The sequence below is a fragment of the Danio rerio genome, chromosome 18 (genome assembly GCF_052040795.2).
Source record: "Danio rerio strain M-AB ecotype USA chromosome 18, GRCz13ab, whole genome shotgun sequence".
NCBI lineage: Eukaryota > Metazoa > Chordata > Actinopteri > Cypriniformes > Danionidae > Danio > Danio rerio.
This window is the reverse complement of record NC_141038.1, coordinates 49,486,263-49,508,559: the sequence shown is the minus strand read 5'-3', so window position 1 is coordinate 49,508,559 and position 22,297 is coordinate 49,486,263. Positions and strand designations below refer to the sequence as shown.

The 22,297-nt window shown below is 36.6% G+C and overlaps 1 protein-coding gene and 1 long non-coding RNA gene across 11 annotated transcripts; one reads left to right on the top strand and one right to left on the bottom strand.

The window, feature by feature from the left end:
• Positions 1-4,610: 4,610 nt before the first annotated feature.
• On the bottom strand, positions 4,611-8,278 carry LOC147832934 (uncharacterized). The gene is made up of 3 exons (XR_015515419.1): positions 8,121-8,278; positions 5,811-6,025; positions 4,611-5,540 (listed from the first exon to the last, which is right to left on the bottom strand). It is a non-coding gene; the product is annotated as an uncharacterized LOC147832934 (long non-coding RNA).
• A 63-nt stretch (positions 8,279-8,341) lies between these two features.
• Positions 8,342-21,577, top strand: kcnk6 (potassium channel, subfamily K, member 6). 10 transcript variants are annotated; one of them, XR_015514294.1, is made up of 5 exons: positions 8,342-8,750; positions 16,853-17,248; positions 17,392-18,065; positions 18,178-20,798; positions 21,154-21,574. XR_015514294.1 is itself a non-coding variant. In XM_087291967.1 (4 exons), exons 1-4 carry the CDS (start codon positions 8,435-8,437, stop codon positions 21,186-21,188), a joined length of 789 nt encoding a protein of 262 aa, XP_087148093.1. In that variant the 5' UTR covers positions 8,342-8,434; the 3' UTR covers positions 21,189-21,574. The 10 variants fall into 10 exon arrangements, 2 of the variants coding, with proteins under 2 accessions (XP_087148093.1, NP_001025245.2); XR_015514291.1 differs by having other exon boundaries at positions 18,178-21,001; XR_015514292.1 differs by having other exon boundaries at positions 17,392-18,468; positions 20,349-21,001.
• Positions 21,578-22,297: the final 720 nt, after the last annotated feature.

Here is a 22,297-nt window from a genome sequence, read left to right as displayed (position 1 = left end):
CCACAACCCAGTACTGGGAAGCACCCATACACTCACATTCATACACTACAGAAAATTTACAAGCCTATTAATTTTATTCACCTATAGTGCATGTCTCTGGACTGTGGGGCAAATCGGAGCACCCAGAGGAAAACCACGCCAACCCAGGGAGAACATGCAAACTCCAGACAGATATGCCAACTGGTTCATTCAGGACTTGAACCAGCGACCTTCTTGCTGTGAGGCCACTAAAACTTCAGTTTAGTTTGCTTGATTAATGGTTTTGTTAGTTTAATTTTTTTGTCAACACATTTCTATTTAGCTTGTTATATATTTAGTTTTAGTGATTGTAGTTTATCAGCGGTAACAAAGCATCCAGTGTCGACCAGAGCAAAGTTTAGTGTTTGCACAAGTAACAATTAACTTTTGTGCTATTAAAATAATTGCTAGAACAAAAATACTGAATCAAAATGCAACTTAAATAAAACAAAAAATATATGAAGAGTTCAGATGCAAAAACCTCTAAATGCCATCTGAGATTTCCCTCAAAAACATTTATCACAGCCTTCTTTGTTTATGTTGAGATATTTCACTTTTAAAACCAGGAAAAGGACTTACTCTTCGCCATAAAAGTGATATTACTGAACATACACACAAGAGCCTGATGAAAATCCTAATTTTAGTGGAAAATTTTAGGTGACATTTAGAGGTTTTTGCATCTAAACTCTTCATATAGATATATACTTCAGTTTGATTCTGTCTTTCAGGGAAAATATTGCCAGCTACATAGTATTATAGCTACTATTAACTCTTTAACTTCTAATAATCAATTGATTTAACACAACAATCGTCATGTCACAAAATTCCACAGCGACAAAATAAAAGTTTTTAGCCTTGTATATCTTGAAGACATTTTGCAAGAAATAAATTACTATACAAAACCTTCAATAACATTAATAATAACTTAATACTAATTTATAATTATTTATTTATATTACTTATTTTAACCGTTAAATTATAAATAGATGAATGAACAAATGAAGCTGGAAAAAGGCAAGGCAAGGCAAGTTTATTTATGTAGCACATTTCATACACAATGGCAATTCAAAGTGCTTTACATAAACAAGAATAAAAGAAACAAGTAAAATAAAAATAAAAACAAATAATAAAAATGCATAAAAACAAAACAAAACATAAAAACAGGTAAAATGTGATATAAAAGAATGAAGAAGAAGAGAAAAACATGATAGTGCAATCTGTCGGACGCAGCACAGTGCTCATTCAGTAAAGGCACAGCTAAACAGATGTGTTTTCAGTCTTGATTTGAATGTGCCTAATGTTGGAGCACATCTGATCATTTCTGGAAGCTGATTCCAGCAGCGAGGGGCATAGTGGCTAAAAGCCGATTCACCCTGCTTTGACTGAACTCTTGGAACTTCTAGTTTATATGATCCTAAAGATCTGAGTGATCTGTTAGGTTTGTATTCAGTGAGCATATCTGTGATGTATTTAGGTCCTAGGCCATTTAGTGATTTATAGACCAGTAATAATACTTTAAAATCTATTCTGAATGTAACTGGCAGCCAGTGTAAAGACCTGAGGACAGGTGTGATGTGCTCTGATTTTCTGGTTCTGGTTAGAATTCTGGCTGCAGCGTTCTGGATGAGCTGCAACTGTCTGACTGTCTTTTTAGGAAGGCCAGTGAGGAGTCCATTACAGTAATCCACCCTGCTGCTGATAAAAGCATGAACAAGTTTTTCTAAATCTTCACTAGAAACAAAGCATCTGATTCTTGCTATGTTTTTGAGATGATAGTATGCTGATTTACTGACTGCTTTGACATGACTGTTGAAACTCAGATCTGACTCCAGAGTCACACCAAGATTCTTGACCTTATTTTTTGTCGTTTGACCTTTAGTGCCAAGGTACGCATTTACCTTGAGAACCTCATCTTTGTTTCCAAACACAATAATTTCAGTTTTCTCTTTGTTTAACTGAAGAAAGTTTTGGCACATCCAATTGCTCATTTCATCAATGCATTGGCAGAGGGTGTCAATGGGGCTGTAGTCATTAGGCTGTAAGGCTAGGTAGATCTGAGTGTCATCAGCATAGCTGTGGTAGGAGATTTGGTTCTTTCTCATTATTTGGCTTAGAGGGAGCATGTAAAGGTTGAACAGGAGAGGTGCCAGAATCGAGCCTTGTGGGACTCCACACGTCATGGGTGTCCACCTCGACCTATGGTCACCTATACTGACATGGTAACCTCTACCTTCTAGGTAAGATCTAAACCATTTGAGGACCGTGCCAGATAGCCCGACCCAGTTTTCCAGCCTATCCAGAAGTATGCTGTGATCGACAGTGTCAAATGCAGCACTGAGATCCAACAATACCAGCACTGTTATTTTACCTGAATCTGTATTTAGGCGTATATCATTGATTATCTTTATAAGAGCGCTCTCTGTACTGTGATGTGCTCTGAACCCCGATTGAAAATTGTCTAAACACCCCCTGAAGTTTAAGAACTTGTTGACCTGGTTAAAAACAACTTTTTCAATGATTTTGCCAATGAAAGGGAGATTTGAGATTGGCCTGTAATTGCTCAATAGGGTGTTATCCAGGTTGCTCTTCTTCAAGAGGGGTTTAACAACTGCAGTTTTAAGTGAGGTTGGAAAAATCCCTGAGAGAAGTGAAGCATTTACCACTTTTAGAAGATCCATTTCTAAACAGGTAAACACCGTTTTGAAGAATGATGTGGGGAGCGTGTCAAGACTGCAGGTTGATGTTTTCATAACTTGCACAGTCTCTTCTAAGATTTTGCTGTTAATTGCCATGAAATCAGACATAGTGTCTGATTTCTTAAGTTGTGGTTGAGCTTGTTTGATATCGACACAACTTGGCTGATTGGATGAGCTGATTGCCTTTCTGATATTATTAATCTTATCAGTGAAGAAATGAGCAAACTTATTACATTTGCTTTCAGAGAGGAGCTCACTGGGAATCTGACTGGGGGGGTTTGTGAGTCTCTCTATCGTTGCAAAGAGTGTACGAGCATTATTTAAGTTGCTGTTTATAAGGCTTGAAAAGAAAGTCTGTCTAGCAGTGTTTAGTTCCATATTAAAGGCATGAAGACTGTCTTTATAGATATTATAATGGACTACTAGTTTCGTTTTTCTCCACATACGCTCAGCTTTTCTGCACTGTCTTTTCATCATTTGTACTCTCGGTGACCTTGTCCAAGATCCCTTTTGCCTGCCAGTCATCTTCTTGACTTTAACAGGAGCGATGTCATTTATGACATTCTCAATTTTAGAATTGAACAAATCAAGGAGAGAATCAACAGAATCTGCAGATATACTTGATGCTAGTGATATGGCCTTCATAAACTGCTCACTAGTGTTCTCATTTATGCATCTCTTTCTGACAGAGACAGATCTGTCTTTAATAGCTGGAGTGATCAATATATCAAAAAAGATACAGAAATGATCAGATAGTGCCACATCCTTAACAACAGTTGATGAAATGTGTAAACCCTTAGTTATAAGTAGATCAAGAGTGTGTCCACGATTGTGTGTGGGTCCTTGAACATGCTGAGTCAGATCAAAAGTGTTAAAAACAGTCATCAGTTCTTTTACAGCATTGATTTCTGGATTATCAATGTGAATATTAAAATCCCCAGCAATACTAAAATAATCAAATTCAGAGGTTACTATTGATAACAGCTCTGTAAAATCCTCAATAAAAGCTGGAGAATATTTTGGAGGTCTGTAGATAATGATTAGTAAGATGCGTGGAGCACCTTTTAGTGCTATACTCAGATATTCAAAAGACAGATAGTCACCAAATGACACTTGTTTACACTCATACACATCTTTAAACAGGGCAGCGATGCCTCCACCTCTCCTATTAGCTCTGCAAACAAAAAAAATGACAAAGTAATCGGAAATTGAAAGAAATTTTATATATATATATATATATATATATATATATATATATATATATATATATATATATATATATATATATACATATATATATATAAAGAATTCAGACAAACTTCTTTATATTAAAGATCATGTATACAGTGCTTAGCATATATGAGTTCACCTCTCACGAATCTCTTATTTAAATTAATATTTTCTATAGATAGGAAGCTTAACAATATTAGATTTGTGCATATACAGTAGTTTAATCAGTACTGAAGCTAAATCTGGTACTAATCTAACAAAATAACTTACAATAACGGTACAAATATTAGTAGTATGTTAGGGGAAAATATTAAATAAACTTTTTAAAAAAGCAAAAATTAAGTTTTTTTTTAAATACATAAAATTTTGTTGAATTTTTGTAGTTTGTATTGATTTTTTTCCAATATTTCGCATGAATTTAAATGTAGTCTTTCTATTTCTAATGATGTTTGGTGGCTTAAATACTATTTTAATAAATATATCTGTTTAATAAATCAGTTTTGTTCAAATGCACCGATATATATTACCTATATTCACTGAGAAATGGATAAAAATATTCATTTTCAAAATGGGGTGAACTCATGTATGCTGAGCGCTGTAGTTAAACATGCCTAGTTTAGATTTGTATTTTATTTTTTGCAAATTAAGAATTAGTTTCTTCTGTTTGGGTCTAAACGTGCAATTTACAAGTACTTCTCATAGCATCTAGATCAGATTTTCCACCACAAAATGAGTGCTTTTTTAATTCAGAAAAGTACTATTTTTTTACTAATTATAATTTTATCTCAGTTCGTTTAATTCAGTGACTGTTATTAATTTTAGCTTTTAATATATTGTGATTTTTCTAAATTTATTTCATTCATTCATTTATTCATTTTCCTTTGACTTAGGCCCTAAGGGGTCACCACAGAGGAATTAACCGCCAACTTATCCAGCATATGTTTTACGCAGTGGATGCCCTTCCAGCTGTAACCCAGTACTGGGAAACATCCATACACTCTCATTCACACACTTCGGACAATTTAGTTTATTCAATTCACCTATGGCACATGTCTTTGGACTGTGGGGGAAACCAGAACAACCAGAGGAAACCCACGCCAACATGGAGTCAACATGCAAACTCCACACAGAAATGCTAACTGACCCAGCTGGGGACTCGAACCAGCGACCTTCTTGCTGTGAGGTAATAAAGCTAACCACTGAGCCACCGTGTTGCCTACATTTTATTCATACATTCATTTTCTTTTCGGCTTAGTCCCTTTATTTATCTGGGGTCACCACAGCGGAATGAACCGCCAACTTATCCAGCATATGTTTTACACAGTGGATGGCCCTTTCAACTACAACCTATCACTGGGAAACATCCACACACTCACACACACACACTACGGACAATTAAACTTACCCAATTCACATGTACCACACTTCTTTGAACTGTGGGGGAAACCGGAGCACCCGGAGGTAACCCATGCCAACACGGAGAGAACATGCAAACTCCACACAGAAATGCTAACTGACCCAGCCGGGGCTCGAACCAGTGACCTTCTTGCTGTGAGGTTAACTTGCTACCCGCTGCGCCACCATGCAGCCCGTTGCCTAAATTTATTACACATAATCAAAAAAAAAAAAATGGACCAATAGTTTCATTTCACTCAGATAACCCTGCGTCCCAAGCAGATGTGCTAATAGCAATCGATTATCTGCTCTCATCTGGCAGGCTAGCTATTTATAGACACTATGACAAATGCACATTTCATGAGCTCCAATTTTAACATGAAACACTCAAGAACATCTCCTTCATGATGAGATGTAACGCATAAACGGTTTGACTTTGCCTAATCAGAGAGTACGTTGTGGCTTGTTTACCAAGATAGCAGTTCCCTGTGTGCAGCTGTTCTCACTGCTGTCCTCACACACCCTCGTCATGAGTGCATACGAGGTCTGTTTACTCCCATATGAACAGAAAAGCACTAAACTGTTTTGACAGAGACTGCAGCTATTTCTATCCTCTCGGCAACATGTGACTTTCTCCCTCTTCTTCTTCTTCATATCAGACTCCATCACGAGTTTGTTTTTCATTCCTACCGGACAAGAAAAGCACAAAGGCATATAATCAATGGACATATGGGACACAATCAAGACATAACGCTGACTAAAGTCTTTGTGCAATTGGGGGGTCATTTATTAATTCATTTATTTTCTTTTGCGCTTAGACTATTTATTTATAAGGGGTCGCCACAGTGGAATGAACTGCCAACTTATCCAGCATATGTTTTTACGCAGCAGAAATCCTTCAACCCAGTACTGGGAAACATCCATATACACTCATTCACACACATACACTACCAATTCACCTGTAGGGGTGTCATTTAATGATTTGAAATAAGTCATTGTGCAAAAATTCTTATTACTGTAAAACACTCCATGCAAATTAATATTCGCCATCGTCAGTGCATGCTGTACACATATGCATCATAAAAGTATCAGTACATTAGAAGAGTAAAATGCAAGCTTTAAAAGATTTGTTTTGAAGTGCTTTTTATGATACCTCTATGATCTCTGTGAAGTGGTGATGTCATCCAGATGCATATTACATGTTCATGCTACGCTCAACGGCCACTTTATTAGGTACACCAGTCCAACTGCTCATTAAAGCAAATTTCCAATCAGCCAATCACATTTCAACTCAATGCATTTACGCATGTAGACATGGTCAAGACGATCTACTGCAGTTCAAACCGAGCATCAGAATGGGGAAGAAAGGTTATTTAAGTGACTTTGAATGTGGCATAGTTGTTGGTGCCAGACAGGCTGGTCTAAGTGTTTCAGAAACTGCTGATCTACTGGGATTTTCACAATCATCTTTTTACAGAGAATGGTCTTAAAAAGATCAAATATCTAGTGAGCGGCAGTTCTGTGCGCACAAATGCCTTGATGCCAGAGGAGATTGGCCAGACTGGTTGGAGCTGATAGAAAGGCAACAGTATCTCAATTAAGCACTCGTTACAACCGAGGTCTGCAGACAAGCATCTCTGAACGCACAACATGTCCAACCTTGAGGCAGATGGGCTACAGCAGCAGAAAACCACACCGGGTGCCACTCCTGTCAGCTAAGAACAGGAAACTGAGGCTACAATTCACACAGGCCAAAACTGGACAACAGAAGATTGGAGAAACGTTGCCTGGTCTGATGAATCTCCATTTCTGCTGCAACATTCGGATGGTTGGTTCAGAATTTGGAATCAATAACATTAAAGCATGGATCCATCCTGCCTTTTATCAACGCTTCAGGCAGGTTATGGTGGTATAATGGTGTGGGGGATATTTTCTTGGCATAAATTGGGCTCATTAGTACAAGTCAAGCATCGTGTCAACACCACTGCCCACCTAAGTATTATTGCTGACCATGTCCATCCCTTTATGACCACAGTGAACCCATCTTCTGATGCCTACTTCCAACACGATAACGCACCATGTCAAAAAGCGTAAATCATCTCAGACTGGTTTCTTGAACATGACAAAGAGTTCACTGTACTCAAATGGCCTCCACAGACACCATATCTCAATCCAATAGAGCACCTTTGTAATGTGGGGCAACGGGAGATTCACATTATGGATGTGCAGCTGAAAAACTGCAGTAACAGAGTGATGCTATCATGTCAATATGGAGACAGTTCCGAAGGCAAAAGAGGGTCCAACCCGGTACTAGTAAGGTGTACCTAATAAAGTGGCCAGTGATTGTATATAATATATTGCGATATTGAGTTAAAAACCAGCCCATATTAATTTCACGCAAATGTATATTTAAAAGGAACTCAGTAAATTGTTGTTTTTTTGTTGATTTCAACATGATGCCAACCACAAAGGAGTGTAGAACAAAATAGCCTGTCTTTTTGGTAACCTGTAACCACTGATTTCCATACTAGCCTGGCCTATTTGTTTATTCGGCAGAGAAAGTCAATGGTTACAGGTTTCCAACATTCTTTAATAGATCTTAGTTTGTAATTAACAGAACAAAAAACTCAAATTAGTTTAAAAACAAATGAAGGGCGAGTAAATGATGACAATTTTCATTTTTGAGTGATCTGTCCCTTTTAGTAGTAGGCTATTCATTTCACCTGAGTGTTCCCAAAACACTATTTATTTTTCTTTAAGAGTAAAATAGTATAGAATTACCTCAGTACACGTTTAAGACTCTTTTGGCGCGGAGATGAGAGCTCTGGCTAGTGATCTCACTACAGGTATAATGCGTTTTCACGGTTAGGTGTAAATGAAAGCGCTCGTATGAGGAACTAAACTTATGTTGCACCTCACCGTTACAGACTCAATAAACTAACAGTTTCACCCATGTGACTTTTTAGGAGGCTACACGGGTTATTTCCTGGCCAACTTTTCTCAGAGAGGGTGGAGTTCAATCAGACGAGCACATCACTGCCACAAATTAACAATCCCTGTCATCGTGTTTCTCACTCACACACACGTATCTCACCATGTCAACGGCGTTCAGGTCCTGCTTTATGCTCATCGGCTTCATTTTGGCGTACTTCACATATCTGTTATTGGGAGCGCTTGTTTTCTCAGCCATCGAGCGGCCCATCGAGGAGTCTCTGAAAGCGGACCTGAGCTCTCTGAAAGCCGAGTTCCTCAACCTGAGCTGCGTTAACAGCACGGCTCTGGAAACCTTCTTAGAAAGAGTTTTAAAAGCTAATAAATATGGCGTGTCGGTGCTTGAAAATGCTTCTCTTCGTACAAACTGGGATTTGGCGTCTTCTCTGTTCTTTGCCAACACGATGGTGACGACAGTGGGTGAGTTTTCTTCCTCTGAAGTAAAGTTTTGCGGATGATGCGCGCTGTTTGTTTATTGCTGCTTAAAGTGAGTGCAGATTAATGAAGTTAGTTCCTCTTAAGAGAAACTTTAGAAATGGTTACAAAAGAAGTTTCAAAGTTCAGAACTGAACAAACTGTATGTTTATGCGAGTGTAAACAGCAGAGAGTCCATGTCATGCAGTGCTTTGAGTTGTTTACTTTTTTCTCTAAACTTAATCACTTAAACTTAAACTTAAATAGACTCTTAATCACTTTATGTACACAATGGCGAGATTTACAGGATGTTTAACAGGATGAAGATGTTCATAATAGTCCTTTTGTGTGGAAAGTCTTACAAAACAAACGCTTTTTTTCATCCAGCAGACCCTCTGGGATTTTGCTGGGTATTTTGAATATTTCTGTGGCCTAAATGACTGATTTTATGACGACTTTTCTCAAAATCTATAACATTATTTAACTTATTCCTTGTTTGGTGTAAAATAAACAATTTTGTAAAAGAAAAAAAAAATCTAGTTTTGATCTTACCATTGATTTGGACTTGTAAAATAGCCTACTGTATAGTATAGTATAGTTTTACTTGAAACTCATTAAAAAATGTGATTAACGCACGTCACAATAATCAAATCGATTCATTACTCAAAACCTAGTTGTAACCTCAGTCGTTTTTTTGTGATGCAATAAATGTAATCACCCATCATGTTTACAAAAGACTGATGTCATCATCATTTTCTCTAAAGCAGAAACATATAGGCTCTTGATCTCTTTATGTTCACAATGGTGAGATTTACATGATGTTTAACAGGATGGAGAGGTTCATAATATTCCTTTTGTGTGAAAAGTCTTGCAGAACAAATGCTTTTTTCATCAAACAGACCCTCTGGGAGTTTGCAGGGTATTTTGAACTATTTCAGTGGCCTAAATGACTACATTTCTCAAAACCTATAAAATTATCAGCTTCATTCTTTGTTTTGCTGTAAAAACAAACAATCTTCTTAGAAATATCTAATTTTAATCTTACCATTGATTGAACTTGTAAAATAGCCTACTGTATCTTACTTAAAACTCATTCAAAAAAGTGATTAACGCACGTCACAATAATCTAATCAATGCATCACTCAAATCCTGGATGTAACCTCAGTCGTTTGTGTGATGCAATTAATGTATATCATCCATCATGTTTACAAAAGACTGATGTCATCATCATTTTTTTCTAAAACAGAACTATATAGGCCCCTAATCTCTTTAAGTTCACAATGGCGAGATTTACATGATGTTTAACAGGATGGAGAGGTTCATAACACTTCTTTTGTGTGGAAAGTTTTAGAAACAAATGCTTTTTTTCATCAAGCAGATCCTCTGGGAGTTTGCAGGGTATTTAAAAATATTTTCATGGCCTGAATGACAGAATTTTGTGACTGCATTTCTCAAAATCTATAACATTATTTACTTAAATCCTTGTTTTTGCTGTAAAAATACACTATCTTGTAAAAACAAATATGAACTTTTGATCTTACCATGGATTGGACTTATAAATTAGCCTGTTGTATAGTCTAACTTGAAACTCATCTAAATAAAAATTTGATTTAGGCACATCACAATAATCAATACATCAACTCATCAGTCAAAACCTGGATGTAACCTCAGTCGTTTTGTGTGATGCAATGTATATCGCCTATCATGTTTACAAGAGACTAATATCATCAACTTTTTATCTAAATAGTCTTAATCTCTTTATGTTTACAATGACAATATTTACAGGATGTTTAATATTCATAATACTGTGTTTATAATGCTCCATTTGTGTGCAAGTCTTCAAAACAAACGCCGTTTTTCATTAAACAGTCCCTCAGGGGTTTTGCAGGGTATTTTTAAATATTTCTGCGGCCTAAATGACTGATAAATGACTCAAAATCTTTAACATTATCAACTTCAATCCTTGTTTTGCTGTAAAAAGAAACAATTCTGTAAAAAATATATCCATTTTTGATCTTACCATTGATTAAATTTGTAAAGTATTGTAGTCTTACTTTAAAGCCATCCAAATAAAAATGATTCACGCACGTCACAATAATCAATACACCAATTCATCACTCAGAACATGAATGTAACCTCAGTCGTTTAATGTGATGCACTTAATGTATATCACCCACCATGTTTACAAAAGACTGATCTCATCAACATTTTCTCTAAAGCAGAAACATATAGGCTCTTAATCGCTTTATGTACACACTGGCGAGATTTACAGGATGGAGATATTCATAAAACTCCTTTTGTGTGTAAAACAAATGCTTTTTTTTCATTAAACAGTCCCTCAGGGAATTTGCAGGGTATTTTTTTATATTTCTGTGGCCTAAATGACTAATAAGTGACTCAAAATCGATAACATTATCAGCTTCAATTCTTGCTTTGCTGTAAAAAATAAACAATTCTGTAAAAAAAACATCTACTTTTGATCACACCATTGATTGAATTTGTAAAATACTGCATAGTCTTACTTAAAACTCAGAACTAAAGCATTTCAGAATAATGAATACATCAATTTATCACTCAACACATGAATGTAACCTCAGTCGTTTTGTGTGATGCAATATATATCGCACATCATGTTCACAAAAGACTAATGTCATCATCATCATCATCATCATCATCATCATTTTAGCTGATTGCGCAGCCTCTGTCATGTAATCTAATCTTTTCTGATGGTGTCAGCGAGCTCAGTGGAGTCCAAACAATGCAAAGAACGAGGACACGGTGGTTTTTCACATTTTAGCTTCAAGACGGTTGTTTTGTTAAAAATGTTCAGTAAAGCTGCACTTCCAGAAAAGTGACACACATTTACAAATCATGTTAAATGAACATTTCATCACCACACATCATGATTTTGCTAAGTACGACGGGATCCTGGATTAACATCTATGTTGATCCTGGAACATAATTTTTGTTCCATACCTATTCCCTACCCCTAAGCCCAACCATAATTAAATTATTCACCAATCAGAGGTGAGTAATAGTTGCATAATAATCATGTGGAAGTGCATAAAGCTAACCGTAAGCCTAAACTTAGACTCTAAGGGCTCTATTTTGACGGACCATTCGCAAAGCGCAGGACGCAAACGCTTTCAGGGACAGAAAAATCCGCTTTGCGCCGTGGCGCATAGTCTAAAAGGGTTGAGTTTATTATCTTAATGCGTTATAGGTGTGTTTTGAGAATAAACCAATCAGAGTCTCATCTCCCATTCCCTTTAAGAGCCAGTTGCGTCGTGCCATAAGCGCATTTGCTATTTACATGATGTAAAGTAAGTGCAAGAGGTAAAACGGAGCATTTCACTAGCAAGAAAACAGCTAAACAGAGCATCTGCAGCGCGAGAATGAGAGATAAGGCATCTCATAATCTACTTTCACTTTCGCTCTCGTGGATAGGGAAACCTTGTACACACAGACATCAATTAGCCTATAAATAATTAATTTAGTTTAAGCGCAAATATTTGTTCAAAACTATTTCTAAATTCAGTTCTAATTTCCAGCAAACGAATAAATGAACAATAATAGCGAAGTGTGCTCAAACAACTGAGTTTTATCCTCATACACATGCTGTGCCCCATATGGTCTGAAACCTGACAGGTGGGCAAATCTAAGCTTGTTTTTTATAAAACAAATATAAATATGGATATAATAAAAAATACAGCTAATAATAATAACATTATACAAAAGCAAATCGAATGAACTGAAAAAGCCTCCCGAGATGAAGAAAGTATGAAGGCAGTGGGTTTTAAATTCATGTAGGCTAGAAAATAATATGTTTTGTAATATTTTAATCCTTTATATTTATATCCTACATACAGTTGAAGTCAGAATTATTAGCCCCCCCTGAATTATTAGGCCGCTTGTTTATTTTTTCCCCAATTTCTGTTTAACGGAGAAAATATTTTTTCAGCACATTTCTAAACATAATAGTTTTAATAACGAATTTCCAATAACTGATTTATTTTAGCTTTGCCATGATGGCAGTAAATAATATTTGACTGGATATTTTTCAAGACACTTCTATACAGCTTAAAGTGACATTTAAAGGCCTAACTAGGTTAATTAGGGTAACTAGGCAGGTTAGGGTAATTAGACAAGTTATTGTATAATGATGGTTTGTTCTGTAGATTATCGAGAAAAAAATTAGCTTAAAGGGCCTAAAAATTTTGTCCATAAAATGGTGTTTAAAAAATTGAAAACTGCCTTTATTCTAGCCGAAATAAAAAAACTAAGACTCTTTGCAGAAGAAAAAATATTATCAGACAAACTGTGAAAATTTGCCTTGCTCTGTTAAACATAGTTTGAAAAATATTTTAAAAAGAAGAAAAAAATTTGAAGGGGGCTAAAAATTCTGACTTCAACTGTACATACTTATTATATCCAATATATATATATATCCCTAATATTTTATATATTTTTTATATGTAAAGATATTTGCGTTTTGCTCTACATCTTGTGTGTATTAAGCAGTGTGTAAGCGAGGCACACTTTGCGCCAGACAATAGACCGGCTTTGTTCTGGTCTAAAGAACAGACTATTATAGTTTCTCAAAATAGCAATGCGCCAAAACATGCCTGCTTTTTTTAGACCAGAACGCCTGTGGGCGCACATATGAGCGCAAATGCATTTGCTTTAAACAGCTTGGCGCAAAATGTCAAAAAGACTCTTGCGTAGAGCTGGAACTAGCAAACAACAATTGCGTCGCACCTTGCGGCACATTGCGCCGGGTGTATGATAGGGCCCTATTTGTGTCCCTTAATTCTGACTGGCTGATTGGAGTGTTCTTCCAGGATCAACAGATGTTAATCCAGGAACATGTCCTACTTGCTGAAATCAGATTGGCATTACTTGCCTTTAATTGGTTCATCCTTAAACTCATAAACCTTTGAGTTTTTTTTTTTTTTTTTTAAGCAAAATACTATGGAAGTCAATGGTTACAGGTTTCCAACATTTTTCAAAATATCTTCTTTTGTGTTTAACAGAAAAAAAGAAACTCATAAAGGTTTGAAACAAGTAAAAGGTGTGTATTCTCATTCATTTAGAGATGAATGCATGCTTTTCTTGATGAATGCATGCTTTTTTCTTTTCTTTTTAATCTGATCGAAAAATAATTGACAGATTAATCAATATAACGTTAGTTGCAGCCCTAGTTGTTATCTGAAAGTTACATGCCTTGGAATGTTGTGACTGGCCAATCAGAATCAAGCGCTTCAGAGAGTTATTTTCATGGATTTATTTTTCAAGACCCAGAAATCCCATTTTTTCCACTCTTTCGTGTTTAAGCATATATAGTGCAGGCTTTGTTTGCTTTAACTGGGTTTTAAGTCATGCAAACATGTGAAATCGCTCCTTTGACCTGTTTGTCTGTATAAAGCGCTCCTTTCATTGAGCAGGTTAGCCGGTGTAGTCGACCCCTGCTCTGAATTAGATTATGCTAAAAGCTTTATGAAGTCAGGAAATCACATGCTGTTTATAATTAGACAGATAAAGAGATAATTCTTCCACAAATGAAGATTATGACTTTTTAATCACTCATGCTGCATCTGAAGTTGTTTTGGACTAAACTGACGGTCATTCTGTTGACAAAAACAGTTCAAAATGAGTAAGCCACACATGTTTGTATTGACAGGAGTGAAAGAAAATGAGAAAATGTTCATTGTAGGTTAACTTCATATGCAAATCACGTAAAAAAGGCTAAATCTTTATCACACTGTATCTAAATAAAGACATTAGTAATGTATGTTTGCCGAACTTTAAATTCTTTAACTTTGTTCCTTAAATGGCCGCAAATTAAATTTGGAAAGTGTTAAAGCCACGTCAGAAAGTAAGCACAAGGATAATGACAGTGGGAAGAAAACCGCAGTAAAGAAATCCTCTGATCATACTAGTGATATGGAAATGTTTGCATAAGCTCTGCAAACCACCGTCGTCATGTCGACAGACGCATTATAATGACACTGTTTTAATGGCTTGATAATAAAGCAGATTTAGATTCTGTAGGTCTGCCTGCGTTAAACTATTGTTGCAATAAATCATCCAAACACAATTTTACACCACTTCTGTCAGCCCATGTTGATCCTTTTATTTCTGTTTTTATTATTGCTTATTTATAACTTGTATGTAACAATTGGCGATTACTATTAATATAATATATTATAATATATTATTTTGAATAGTTTAAGATACAAATTTGTTTACAATTACAATTCCAGTCATTTGTCCAACCTTATAGACCCTTTTCACAGGACTGTTATGGCACGTTTAACGGTCATCATAATCTTAAATCCCTGAATTATTGTTTTTTTTTTACGTAAAAACATATGCATTTATGAATTTGTTATATCATCGTTGCGTCAAATTACAAAAAACGATTGACCGCTTATGTGAGGTGTTTCTAATGCAGCGTCTATGGGGCAGCACAACAAATTTGACACGATTCTCTCTTCTTGCTGCCGTTATCAGTCTCACACAATTTCTTTCCTTTTTCTGAAAGACACCATTGTGGAGTTTTTCTTTAATATTTCTGCAAACTTCACTGCGCTCTAAGTTTACCCAGCTATGATGCTGGGTAAACTTAATCTGAATTTGAATGCTGGCCAAAATGACCTGTGAAGGATTGATTTGATATTATTAAATAACATTTAAAACTCATTGAGTCGTCTTTGTGTGTGGTATTCACTATGTTGAGAGAGCAAAATGTCCCCATAAGTATAGTAATACCAGTACCCGTAATTTTTGACCTATTTAGTCAAATATTGGAAACCTGTAACCATTGACTTCCATAGTGTTTGTTTTTCCTAGTTTAAAAGTCAATGGTTACAGGTTTCCAACATTCTTCAAATTATCTTTCTTTAGCGTTTAACAGAAGAAAGAAACTCATCAAGGTTTGAATCAAGTAAATGATGACAGAATAAAAATTTTGGGTGAACTCTCTATTAATTCTCTTTAAGAAATCAAATTAAAATTCTGCCGTCATTTACTTGTTTCAAATCTTTAAGAGTTTCTTTTTTGATTAAACTCCAACGAATATATGCTGGAAACCTGTAACCATTGACTTCCATAGTGTTTGTTTTTCCTAGTTTAAAAGTCAATGGTTACAGGTTTCCAACATTATTCAAAACATCTTCTTTTGTGTTTAACAGAAAAAAATAAATTCTTAAAGGGTTTAAAACAAGTAAATGGTGTCAGAATTTTAGTTCTTAAAGGGACAGTTCACCCAAAAATTTCAATTCTGTCATCATTTACTTGTTTCAACCATTTATTAGTTTCTTTTTTTGATGTTAAACACAAAAGAAGATATTTTGAATAATGTTAGAAACCTGTAACCATTGACTTCCATAGTATTTGTTTTTCCTGCTATAGAAGTCAATGGTTACAGGGTTTCCAACATTCTTCAAAACATCTTCTTTTAGTGTTGAATAGAAGAAAGTCAAGATTTGAAACAAGTAAATGGTGGCAGAATTTTAGTTCTTAAAGGGATAGTACACCCCAAAAAATGTATTCTGTCACCATTTACTTGTTTCTAACCTTTAAGAGTTATTTTCTTTTTTTGTAAACCTGTAACCATTGACTTTCAAAGTAGGAAAAACAAATACTATGAACGTCAGTTGTTACAGTTTTCCAACATTCTTCAAAATATCTTCGTGTTTAAAAAAAAAAGAAACTCAAAGATTTGAAACATGAAAATGATGACAGAATTTAAATTTAAATTCTTAAGATGATAGTAAAGCCAAAAATTAAAATTGTCATAATTTTTATGTTTCAAACTTTCATAAATTTCTTTTTTTTTAAACACAAAAGAAGATGTTTTGAATAATGTTGGAAACCTGTATTCATTTACTTCCATAGTAGGAAAAACAAATACATTAAAAGTCAATGGTTACAGGTTTCCAACATTCTACAAAATATCTTTTTTGTGTGTGTGTTTAACGAGAAAAAAAGAAACTCTTAAAGGTTTAAAACAAGTAAGTTATTTTTTTCTTTAAGCAGAGTGCCTCACAAATAAACTTTCACCTCCATCTTTATTTATTTCTCTCTGTTCTGTCTCTGTCCTGCAGGATATGGCCACACGACGCCACTCTCAGACGCCGGTAAAGCCTTCTCCATCGTGTACGCTCTGATCGGCGTCCCGTTCACCATGCTGGTGCTGACAGCGTGTGTGCAGCGCCTCATGCACCCGCTGACCTACAGGCCGATCTCCGCATGCCAGCGGCGGGCCGGTCTGCAGCAACGGTCAGCCAGCGTGGTGCACTTCATCGTCCTGCTGTTTCTGGTGGTGCTCTGCTTCTTCGTGGTGCCGTCGCTGGTGTTCAGCGCCATTGAAGAGACCTGGTCTTTCCTGGATGCCTTCTACTTCTGCTTCATCTCTCTCTGCACTATAGGACTCGGGGACTTTGTGCCTGCGGAAAAACCAGGACAGAGTCTCAGAGCTTTGTACAAGATATCAGTCATGGGTAAGAGACTTCAGTCTTGGGTTTTCAGTAAACCTGGTGTATTTTCAGAGATTTCTTTTTTCTTTTAGAGCAGGGCTGCCCAGACGTTTTCGTATAAAAGCCCAAAAACCAAATATCATTATGAACTTCTTGTTTTCTTACAGTCTACCTGTTTGTGGGATTGATGGTGATGTTCCTGGTCCTCCGCACATTTCACAAGCTTGCTGATGTTTACGGCTGGACGGCTTTCTTCCACCTGCCGAGCTGCGAGGAAGACGAGGAGGATAAAGAGCCAATAATAGAAGCAGGGCCTGAAGACGATTCGCCGGAGGCTGAGAAGGCCTCAATTAAGCCTCTGGATCCCAGCTCGCAAGTCTCCTACAACTCCATAAATAGATAAAACACCACATCCCTCCACAGTCACATAAGGACAGTGAATTGTAATTTGTGTGGACATGAAACATCAACACATTGCAGGTTAGCAGGGGCTTCAATGTGCAATAAGGCAAACCTTTACTTCACACACTCAGAAAGAAAGGTACAAGATCTGTCACTGGGGTGGTACCTTCTTAAAGGGGCATTTTTGTACCATACAAGTGGACATTAGTACCTTTAAGGTACACATTTGTCCCTTAAGGGTTCACTTTTATACCTCTAAGGTAGTCTTTCCCAACCCTGTTCCTGAAGGCACACAAACAGTACACATTTTAACCTCTTCCTATTTAAAAACACCTTAATCAACTCCTCAGAACATCAGAAGAGCCTTCAAACGGCTCAGATAACACATCCAAAACATGTACTGTTGGTGTGCCTCCAGGAACAGGGTTGCTATAAACCAGTGTTTCCCAACCCTGTTCCTGATTCAGGTGTGTTTGATTAGAGAGAGGTTGAAAATGTGTACTGTTGGTGTGCCTCCAGAAACAAGGTTGGAAAACATTGCTCTAAACCAGTGTTTCCCAACCATGTTCCTAAAGACACACCGACAGTACACATTTTTAACCTCTTCCTATTCAAACACACCTGAATCAACTCATCCGAACATTAAAAGAGACTCCCAAACCTGAAGTTAATGGGTCAGATAAGAAGACATCCAATTTCTGTAGTGTCGGTGTGCCTCCAGGAACAGGGTTGGGAAACACTGCTCTAGGGTACTTTGAGGTACTAGGGTTGTCACAATACTGGGATTCGGTGCCAATCAATACTGATTTTTAAAAGCATTAATTTCCTGCTAACATTTGAGCGCGTTCTTTAATGGCGATGATTGGCCATTGTGTTCACGTGCTCAACAGAAGTGACTCTGATTGGACAATGGATCATTTTAAAACCGCGATTCATCAGCGGACCGCTCGTATGTCGGCTTATAAACAAAGCAGCTGATCGACGTGACTTTAAAACACTCCAGTGTTCCTGTGTCTGTGGCTACAGCTATGAGTTCGGTGAACTGATGACCTTCACAACCAATCACAGTCATTTCTGTTGAGCATGTGAACACAATGGCCAATCAGCACTGTTTAAGAACGTGCTTAACATCGCTCACATTTTTGCGGCAAATGAATGGGCTTTTTTGAATATCGGTGCTGATTGGTGTTAAATTCCAGTACCGTGACAACCCTATGTGGTACACGTTTGTACTTTTCAAGTATTAATGTGTATCTTTTAAGGACCAGAAATGTAGTCTTTGAAAAGGTACTGCTAGGGTTGTCACGATACTGGAATTTGGTACCAATCGGTAATGAAATTTTAAAAACGTCAATTTCCCGCCAACATTTGAACGCTGTTAAGCACGTTCTTAAACAGCACTGATTGGCTATTGTGTTCACATGCTCAACAGAAATGACTGTGATTGGCCGCGAAGGTCATCAGTTCACCAGTTTGTCTATAACCTGACATAAGCTGACATATAAAACGCTCCAGTGTCCCCGTGTCTGTGGTTACACTCAGTAAACAGTGGTGAGTTCGGTGAACCGATGACCTTCACAACCAATCAGTCATTTCAAGTTTAGTGTGAACACAATGGCAAATCAGCGCTGTTTAAGAACGTGCTCAACAGCGCTGAAATCTTAGTGGGGAATGGACATGTTTAAAATTTCAGCATCGATTAGTACTGAATTCCAGTATCGTGACAACCCTATGAAGTACACGTTTCTACTGTTTAGGTGTTTATGTATCTTTAAAGACCAAAAATGTCACTTTTGGGAAGGTACTGCTTGGGTTGTCACGATACTGGAATTGGATACCAATCGATGCTGAAATTTTAAAAACGTTTCCTGCTAACATTTGAGCGCTGTTGAGGGCATTTTTAAACAGTGCTGATTGGCCGTTGTGTTCACATGCTCAACAGAAATGACAGTGATTGGGCGTGAAGGTCATCAATTCACCGAACTCACCGCTGTTTACTGATGATAACCACAGACACAGGGACACTGAAGTGTTTCAAAGTCTCGTCCATCATCTGATTTGTTTATAAGCTGACATAAGAGCGATCCGCCAATCAATCGCAGCTTCAAAACACTCCAGTGTCCCCGTGTCTGTCGTTACATTCAGTAAACAGCGGTGAGTTTGGTGAACTGATGACCTTCACAGCCATTCACAGTCCTTTCTGTTGAGCACCTGAACACAATGTCAAATCAGCGCTGTTTAAGAACACGATCATATGTTAGTGGGAAATGAACATTATTAAAATGTCAGTATCGATCAGTACTGAATTCCAGTATCAGGACAACACTATATGGTACACGTTTGTACTTTTAATGTGTTGATATGCATCTTTAAGGTCTGAAAATGTACTTATTCAAAAGTTACTGCTAGGGATGTCACGATATTGGAATTTGGTTACCGATATTTTAAAAATGTCCATTTCCCGCTAACATTTGAGCGCTGCTGAGCAAGTTCTTAAACAGCGCTGATTTGACATTGTTGTCATGCTCAACAGAAATGACTGTGATTGGCTGTGAAGGTCATCAGTTCACCGGTTTGTCTATAAGCTGACATACGAGCGATCCACTGATAAATCACAGCTTTAAAACACTCCAGTGTCCCTCTATCTGTGTTTACACTCAGTAAACAGCGGTGAGTTCGCTGAACTGATGACCTTCACGGCAAATCAGTCATTTCTGTTGAGCACGTGAACACAATAGCCAATCAACCGTTCAAGAACACGCTCAAATGTTAGCAGGAAATGGATGTTTTTTAAATTTCAGTACTGATCGGTAGCAAATTCCAGTATATTTGTACCTTTATTTCTGAGGGTGCAGATGTATTCTGTTTTTTAGAAAATCCTCTTTGTGGATGAAGTAGTTTCATGAACCAAATATTGTTCAGTTTGAAGTGAGCAATTGTGAACTTCAAGACTTGAAGGGATGTTATATTAAATGTTGTGCCTTTGCTTTAGGAAATGTTGCTCGTTAATTCTTAGCATGACAATTATTTAGGGTATGTAATTTGTAGGTTATTAAATGCATGGACCAACTGATCATTCTTGATAAATGTCTACAACTGTTATTTGTCAGTAAGATTGTCATTAAAGGGATAGTTCACCAAGAAAAATGTATTATTTACTCATCCTTCACTTGTTATGATCCAAGTTTTCTTATTGTGTTGAACACTAAGGAAAATATACTGGACGAAAGCTGATAATGAATTTCATAGTGTTTTATTGCTTTCCAACATTCTTCGAAATATCTTGTTTTGTGTTCAACAGACTAAAGAAATTCAGTTTACAACCACTTTAATTTTTGGTTGCACTATCCCTTTAAATCAGTGTTTCTCAACCATGTTCCTGGAGGACCACCGGCTCTGCTCATTTTCCATGTCTCCATAACCAAACACACTGTATTTAGATTACAGCTCATTAGCAGACACTGAAAGACCTGTAATGGGTGTGACAAAGGAGGCATCCGAAGCATGCCGTGCTGGTGGTCCTCCAGGAATGTGGTTGAGAGACACTGCTTTAATCGACTAGTAGTTTTTCATAGGTAGTGAATGTTGTATTTTGGTGTCCAGATATGTGGAGAGTGTATCATATGCACTTTATAATCTGACCTTTTACCTTGTGGAGTCAGTCATTGTGATTTTGGACGGACACTTTTTGCTTTTGTCTTTTATTGTAGTACTGTATGTTTATCAAATATAACTTTGTATTATTGCGACTGTATAGGAAGTGTTGGACAGCAGGGAACAAAATAATTGTCTGATATTGACTGTCAGAAGAACAAACTGTTTTTAAAGAAATGCATGCACAGAAAATCAAATAAAGCTGTACTTTGTGGATTGACATTTGTTTGGTTAAAAACAAGTGAGTATCTGTACTGTTTTCATTTTCATAAAAGAATAAACAAGTCCCATGTAGTACCTTTTGTAGTTTTTTTTTGTAATTATTTTTTTGTGCGTTAGAAATTTACAATTATAGGAAAAACAGGCATCATTTAAATAAAAAAAAAAAAAACACAATGAAAGACATTTACAGATGCCAACTACAGCTTCATAATAACTCATGAAAGACCATAGTAAGAATAAATTTAGAAAAGACCTGAGATTTTGAAAGCCTGCATTCGTGAATGAAAGATTTACCGTTTAAAATGATCAAATTCTCAAAATTGTTAATATTTTTTGTCATTTTTTAAATAACGAATCATTCCTTTCCTTCGGCTTAGTCCCTTTATTCCTCAGGGGTCGCCACAGCGAAATGAACCGCAGCATATGTTTTACACAGCAGATGCCCTTCCCACTGCAACCCAGTACTGGGAAACATCCATCCATACACACACACACATCCATAAAGTCAGAATTACAAGTTAAGCCAGAGTTCTGAGTTATAAAGTCAGAATTGCGAGTTTAGTCCGAGTTCTAAAGTCAGAATTACCTGTTATTAAGTCAGAATTGCGATTTAAGCCAGAATTCTAAATTATAAAGTCAGAATTAAGTGCCAAAAAAAAAGTGTTAAAGATTTTGTTTTTCTTAAAACTTGGCTGACTTTTAAGAGCTGTTAAAAAAAGCTGTTATTTCTACACCTGCTTTTATTTCCATAAACTTCCTAACCCTTTCCTAAAAATATGTTTTTTTTTATGTATT